The sequence below is a fragment of the Glycine max genome, chromosome 17, assembly GCF_000004515.6.
Source record: "Glycine max cultivar Williams 82 chromosome 17, Glycine_max_v4.0, whole genome shotgun sequence".
NCBI classification, from domain to species: Eukaryota; Viridiplantae; Streptophyta; class Magnoliopsida; order Fabales; family Fabaceae; genus Glycine; species Glycine max.
The window spans coordinates 1,868,348-1,876,402 of NC_038253.2; the positions used below are offsets into that span (position 1 = coordinate 1,868,348).

At 35.3% G+C, this 8,055-nt stretch overlaps 1 protein-coding gene across 2 annotated transcripts; it reads left to right on the plus strand.

The window, feature by feature from the left end:
* Window positions 1–1,445: 1,445 nt before the first annotated feature.
* On the plus strand, window positions 1,446–7,284 carry LOC102665859 (uncharacterized). 2 transcript variants are annotated; one of them, XM_006600284.4, is made up of 4 exons: window positions 1,446–1,688; window positions 1,885–1,935; window positions 3,287–4,126; window positions 4,686–7,284. In XM_006600284.4, exons 2-4 carry the CDS (start codon window positions 1,897–1,899, stop codon window positions 6,699–6,701), a joined length of 2,895 nt encoding a protein of 964 aa, XP_006600347.1. In that variant the 5' UTR covers window positions 1,446–1,688; window positions 1,885–1,896; the 3' UTR covers window positions 6,702–7,284. The 2 variants fall into 2 exon arrangements, with proteins under 2 accessions (XP_006600347.1, XP_006600345.1); XM_006600282.4 differs by lacking the exon at window positions 1,446–1,688 and having other exon boundaries at window positions 1,703–1,935.
* Window positions 7,285–8,055: the final 771 nt, after the last annotated feature.

Below are 8,055 nucleotides of genomic sequence, written 5' to 3' on the forward strand. Positions count from 1 at the left end.
CTGGTGAATTTCATTCTGGATCATCTTATAGAGTAGACTAAAGCTCAAAAAACTTGTCTGAATCTAACCCCACTTCCATAATTCCCACAGTTTCTCAATCTTAATACATAATCCGGCATGTCTTATATATCCTTACGAGTCACCCACGGCACTAGTTTATATAAAGAAAGACCTTCATCACTATGCATACAATATTTTCTCCCGTCATTTTTACTACTTTTGGATCTTGTTCACACAAGTGTTTTAGTATTTTATAGGTATCAAGTCTAGTAGGGGTTAGTTATTTATAAGGTGATGACTTAAGATTTGAATTTTTACTTGAAGAAATATTTATATTTAGTATTAGATCATGTTTCAAGCAAAAATATATCTAAAAAAAATTCCCGATATCCGATTCAATATTCATCTAACAAGAAAATGTGTAATATAAAAACTTGTATATCAAATGTCAGGATAAATTTATGAAATACTTAGTTTTTGGTACATTTTTTTTCTTATTGTAAATGGAATACTTTAATCTAAATCAATACTAAAGACAACATTTTGATATTATATATATTATAAATATTATATATTAGAAACACATTTTTTTATTTTAAAGAATACTAAATATGTAGTGTATATTATTTTTAAGTATGTGATAAGAGTTTGATAGAAATTAATAATTCACTTTAGATGACAGTACATACATTTCGCAAAAAGAAAACAAACTTTTACATTATTATCATTGAATGGAGTTGCCAAAAGTAAGAAACCAACCTAGAATTAATGTTGGATGAATAATCTGAACCTTGACAACGCAATTAATATATATATATATATATATATATATATATATTAAATGATCACCTTTTTTTTTGTCTAATTTAAAAAAAATAAAAAATGTATTCTATAAATTAAAATACATGACAATGTACCTTTTTATATGAATTTAATTAGTATACTGTTATTCAATCATCAACGGATAAATTTATTGACTCTTATAGTAATTAGTTTATTTTTATGGTAATTTTTTACAATTATCTCTAAAATAATATAAAGATTAAGAACAAGATTAAATTAAAAGTATATATAAAGTTATTGAATGTGAACTTGGCAAATCCCATAAAACAAAAAAGGAAAAAGAAACTTGATTGAATTGGCATGAAAAAAGGATACGCAATGGCCGAGCTTGAAAGAAGCTTGACGTGTGTGTGGGTGAGTACTAGAGATGGCCATGTCAACTCATCTCGTTGAAGAAAAATGAAATAAAAATCTGTCAGTTTCAAAGACTTTTTGGTAGAGACAAAAATGATGAAAAAAGAATAAACTGAATAGTAGAATTTTATGAAATTTATATTTTTATTTTCTACAATAATTCAAAATTTTAATCTCAAATACACATGTTTTTTTCCACACACACACACAAGACACAAGTAGAACCAATTTACGCAGGAGGATCTCCCCATACCATAGGATGATTGGAATCATGAAAGCCACGTGTCACTACCTACTAACACGCGCCACATGCGCGTGTAGATACACTTCCAGCGGACCCTGCCCGGACGAAAACCCTTACTTTCTCTGAGTTATTAATAATATCAGCAAGAGCCAAGGGACCGAGGAAGAGAATGACTCGGCTTTAGTTTTTCTTCTCCCTTCAATTCAACCTTCCTAGTGCCCATGAAACCTCTTCTTCCGTAACGCAGGTACCACTCTCTTCTCTTTTTATGCACAACTTTGTATGTATTTATGTACGGAGAGAGAGAGAGAGAGAGAGAAAACAATAAGTTATTGTGTTATTATTATTTTGTTCATCAAGAACTATGCTTTGTTCACGTTTTCTTTATTTCCAATCTGCTACTTGGCGAATCGGTGTGTAACCATCACGACCCATTTTCGCAGCTTCACTTCTTCATGTGGGTCGACCCGGGTTCTTCTTCTTCTTCCATGGAGGTAACAACACTGCGAATCTCTTCTCTTCTGTTTATTCTCTCTCTCTCTCTCTCTCTCGTGCTGTGCTGCTCGTACGATTTTTATGGACTTGCAGGTGTGTTCTCGTGTTAAATAACTGATTTTCTTGGATCATATTGTAATTCTCACTGGGAAACTCGCGTGTGTTTGTGTATGTGTTTGTCGCTTTTTCTTTTTGTTTAATATTACATATTTGTTCTGTGTATGTTTCATCTCGTGCTGCTGTTCTTTTTTTGTGTTTGAATGTCGTTCGTTTCATGGAGATTGTGCTGCTTTTGGCGTTCGAGAATAATGTGGTTAATGGGTTTTTTCATGCATTTGTGTCGAGTCTTCGACTTCGTTCTCGTTTCATATATATTACTTCAGCGAATGGATCTGGTTTGTCGATTTGTTCTCACTTATCGTTCGGTGCTCCTCTCGGTTTTTCGTAACTTACATCTTCATATAAATATGTATATGAACTTGTTGTTACGAGTTTTTTTTTGGATAACATAGTTTGTTCTTGTGAGTTGATTTGGTTGGTATACGGAATCGTCTTCAACTTTGTTGGTTTATTCCCTAAATGTTGCTGTTTAATTTGGGATTTTTGTACGAACGTGAGTATTTTTTTTTTTGCGAAGTTATATAATAATTATTTATTTCCTTTTGTATTTCTAGAAATTTCTATTATTTTTTTATTATATTTTTTTTTTCTGATTAATTGGAACTGTTGATAATTGGGATTAGGATTTATTTATATATAAATCCTAAAACAATGTTATATCCTACTGCTTCTAAAACAGTTTGTTTAATCGAATACTTACATGTCTAGCAAATCTGACCTGTGAATTCGTAGGATGTCTTGGAATATAATTTAGGTTGACTAGTGACACGGTTCACTAGTTTGACTCCTAGATGAAGGTTAAGTGAAATATTATCATTACCATTGATTCACTCAGCAATTTTGGTTAATTCACTAGCATTTGATAAGGAAAGTATAAAATCACACTATCAATTTTACTCATGACCGGAAGAAATGAAGGATACAGGCTGTGTCTATTCTTGCTACTTTGTTTGTGTTGTCTATTCACTAAAAAAACATCATCAGGTTGGCAGTAGTAAACTGATTTATCAAATTTTAGAAGGCTCAATTAGCCTTAGATTCAACCATTGCTCTACTCACCTCCCTAGCAACAAGAAACATATAAGCTTTAAATGAAACTAATTTTAACCATCTATGTAAGATGGGATGCTTAAAATTAGTTTTGGTCTCCTAATACACTTCCTATTGTGTGCTTATTCATTTTCTTTTCTTTTTTGTTTTTTAATTTTTTTGTGTTCAAATTTTGGACAGTTGGATGATACAGTGCAAGTTAATGACCTGAATTGTATTGACGAGCAATCTCTTTCTCCAGAATATTCTGGTGTTTATGATGTTTTTGGTGAACCAGACATATTTCCTCGGGTGGGTGAGCAGTACCAGGTTGAAATTCCATCCTTAATTTCAAAATCTGACTATTACTGGCTTCTAAGGAATCCTCATGAGGCAGAGAGCACAGCAAGTAGTACTCTCCATAAGTTTCGAGTTGGATTACCAATCCCAATAATTTGGATTAAGGATGGAGTAGAGAACAATAGGCACGATCACCAGAAAAAAGCATGCAAGCCAAATGGAGGTACCAATAAAATTGAATCTTCAAAACTAGAACGTATAAAAGAGACCTTGAATGGTCTGGATTGTGATAAATTGAAGCCTAAACTTGGGTCTGTGGACAGTACATTGGCCAATGGAATGAAATTGGGAGAATCAGAAAATTCCAATATGCAGCAAGAAACAGAGATTGAGATGTGCAAGCAGCATAGAGATAAAGGTCATTGTTTAGTTCCTGGGGCTGCAAGTGACACCTGGAATGAAATTGAAGAGGCCAGTTTCATCCTTGGCTTGTATATATTCGGGAAGAACCTTTTTCAGGTGAAAAGATTTATTGGCAATAAGAAGATGGGAGATATACTGTCATTCTATTATGGGAAATTTTATAAATCTGACAAATATCAAAGATGGTCTGGATGTAGAAAAATGAGAAGCAGAAAATGCATTTACGGCCAAAAAATTTTCACAGGACCAAGGCAACAAGAGCTTTTGTCTCGTTTACTACCAATTGTGTCAGAGGAATGCTACAATAAATTACTTGAGGTACTGACTTTAATTCTTCCATATCTTATGCTAATATCATAATTGTCATGGATTGAATCTATCAATCCTTCCTTCATCTAAATCAGGCCATGTCTGCTCCCTCTCAACCATTTACAGAACATGAAGAAACTTTTGAGTTTATAGGTGTCAATTATTTATTCTCAAATAAAAACCACTTCTGAAAGTGATGATGACTTTAGCTTGAAGGTGGAGATGAGTTTCAAAGCCATACTTTCTTTCAGTAGAATTTGTAGGTTAAATCAAGGAGTATTCAAAGTCATACGTATTTGAGTTTTGTTTCTATGTCATTAGAAAAGTTCTGTTTAACAAAAACTTTTATTCTATTTTTTTTTTTGTGTACCATTTTTTATTCTAATTTAAACATCTGACTGAATGCATACATTTTTTTTTATCGTAGCTTGAAAAGTCTTTTGCATCATGGACCTCATTAACTGTGCAGAACCAAACTGTTGCCTTAGCAAGTCTGCTGCCTGTTAATTAATCTTTTATGTATTACTAGGAATGTGTTATGACTATATTAAATTCAATTACTTGGTAGGTGTCCAAGGCATTTGTAGAGGGGAAAATTCTTCTAGAAGATTATGTTTTAACTTTAAAGGCCTCAGTTGGGCTCAAAGCTCTTGTCGAGGGAGTAGCAGTAGGTAAGGGGAAAGAAGATCTTGCAGGAACCGCTATGGATTCTATGAAATCCACTCAAGCACTTCCTGCTCGCCAAGAAATACCAGTTGGCAAAGCATGTTCAATTCTTACACCTTCAGAAATAATAAGTTTTCTAACAGGTGATTTCAGATTAAGTAAAGCTCGAACAAGTGATCTCTTCTGGGAAGCTGTTTGGCCTCGTTTACTTGCCAGAGGTTGGCACTCTGAACAGCCAGATAGTCATAATTATGCTGTTGGTTCTAAGCATTCTCTGGTCTTCCTTGTCCCTGGGGTTAAAAAGTTTTCGAGGAAACTAGTGAAGGGGAATCACTATTTTGATTCTGTTAGTGATGTCCTGTGTAAAGTTGCTTCTGACCCTGAGCTAATTGAGCTCGAGTCGATTGCAGATAATGATTGCACTAGCAATGAAGGATATGGTTGGACAAAAGATACAAAACTGGACCATGAAAATTCCCGTGATCAACCACGCCACTGCTATCTCATGGTAAAAACTCCAAACTGCAGTACAGATGTCATGAAATTTACTGTTGTGGACACAAGTTTGGCCAGTGAACAGATGACTAAAGTGGCAGAACTGAGAAGCTTGCCATTTGAAGTTTTAAAAGCTTGTACTTTTGAAAATGACTCAGATGATGAGAATACTTCTGCAGAGCAAACAAATGAATCCGAGTCTGTCAATACCACATGCTTGGAAAGGGGGAAGAATGGCATTACTAAAGCCAATAATACCACATGCTTGGAAAGGGGGAAGAATGGCATTACTAAAGCCAATAATACCACATGCTTGGATAGGGGGAAGAATGACTTTACTAAAGCCAGTAAATCTAATATCAGTAAGGGTGTCTCTTCACTTTTGCATGGTTTAAAACACAATCCTTCAAAAGAGGAGCTTCCAAGGAGCAGCATGGGTTCTAGTAGCCTATCTGCTGCCTCCAAGGGCCCGAAGACAGAATTCTTGAGTAACACACTCAAAAGAGATGGTATGAAATGCCCATCACTCCAGAGAATGGTATCTGACAAAAAAAATGATCTAGTCCCTGTTACAAAAAGACGGAAGAGATTAACTGCCTGTAGTCGTGCAAAGAAAGATAGTAACACTGCCAATTTCTTTGTGGTTTCCAGGGTAAATCAGGAGGAGGCCGGTTTTTGTCCGGATCCAGACAATTCAAAATTTAGTGCAAATGTAACTGCCAAAGTGTTTGTGGCTTCCAGAGTAAAACAAGAGGAAGCCATTCCTCACAAGTCAAAATGTAATGAGAGTGTTCTTTCATGGGAAATCCCACCCCAGGAGAAAAAGTCATCAGCAGATTTGCCAAGCAAGAAAAACAAAACATTAGCAGATCCTCCGTCAAATCCCAGCTCAATCATCAATGGAGAAGCTGTTCCTGACACTAGTTCTTCAGGCACTAAGGATCAATGTGATAAAACCCAGCCCCAGACTATGATTGACCTTAACCTACCTGTTCCACCAGAAGTAGAAGCTGGTGAACCTTTTGTGAATGAAGTGGCAGAGATGCAGAAAAACAACACAGGCAAGGAATCAGACGATCTCAGTGTTGTAACAAACGCCAAACTTAGTGATCACCCAGACCAACAGCCTGACACGCACACTCGGAGGCAGAGCACCAGAAACCGGCCACCAACAACAAAAGTGCTAGAAGCTTTTGCCTTCGGGTATCTAGACAGAAAGGAGAAGCGCAGAAGTAGAGATTATCTCCAGGACAGTTCAACAACAAGGCCTTCCCGACGAGTTTCTCGCAAAGTGACAGGCGCTAGTATTGGTGGTACTGATCTTGAAAAAGAGGTACAAACAGATGTTGTCTGTAATGGAAATGGTAGCCCTAGCAGTGACAGTAATGTGATACACACAGGCTCCAAGTGTAATGAAGGATAAATGAAACTAAGTTTGAATCTAAGCATTGGAAGTTTGATTACCTGTTTCCAATATCATCAGATGGCAACGCATGACAAAAACAAGATAGCAACCTTTTCACTCATTGAAATGGTTCTGCACGTAATGGATGTTCAATATTAACTTCGAAGGAAGGTTTTTTATAGCTTAAAACTTTCAAGTCTTTCCCTCTGATCTTCCCAGCAGCTTTGCTATCAACAGAATCTGAGATTTCTAGTCTCATGGAGTTGAAGTTTTATGCTTTTCTGGTTTCTTAGTTGCAGTGCCAGTCTTCAATGTCAGACAAGGTTCCAGTGAACTTTTGCTGCACCTGGTTATGAACAGAGTACACAGTAAGCCAATGCACATTATCACTATAGTTTTTTTTTTTTTTTTTAACTACTATTATTTTGTTGGGTCACATAATTAGATGTTTAACCTCGTCAAGTTCTGTCAGATGATGACAGAATAAAGGAAAACAGAGCAATTACCATAGGCTTTTCCCCTGTATGGGTGTGTCGTCCTTGGTGATGACTCCTAACATTCATTATATTATACATGCATATATGATGTGATTTCATCATAATTATTTGTTGGTTATTTGTAATAACTTGTCTTTGCTTTTTTGCTTCGGATAGTTACACCATGCTAACTATTTATATATGCATGGAGAGTACTCTAAGTACATCCCCGAGTACTACCATTTTTACCTCCCACTCCCAAGTTGTGAAGTAGAAAGTCATTCCTGTCACAAGGGGGTTTAGCTCGGTTGGTTAAGTATGATGTGTGAGTTATTAACTTATTATAAATCTCTTGACACTGTCTTCGATTCTTATTTTCTACCAATAAGAAAAAAAAGCCATTCCTTACCTTAGCCAATCATGGACTTTGACTCGATTGAAGTGTTAAGTGCTTTTAGAGGATAAAGTATAATAAATAATAATGATGTTGATTTAAAACCAACGGATGTGAAAATCTCAAAATGTTGATTTGTCAATAGTTGTTATTCTATACTTGGAGTCAAATCCTTCAAAATGATTCTTAAAACACCATGTGCATAGCCATAAGTGGGAATAACAATATGCAAGAATGAGTGTTTAAGGCTTGATTTTGCCCCCTAAAACTTAATCTGTGCCCAAGAACTTTGAGTTATCTGGACTTTGTCCCTCAAAGAAATATAGTCTCACCAAATTTTCAAATCTTGACATAGTGTTAGATGAGGATAGGTCTTCAAGTTGACCGGCATATTGTTGTCACTTGCTTTGTAGTAATGTTTTTGTGTTCAAATTTACTTAGCTATCTAGATTTTTAAATTTTAAATAAAAATGATACCGATCTTTGTCATTATCTTATTTAT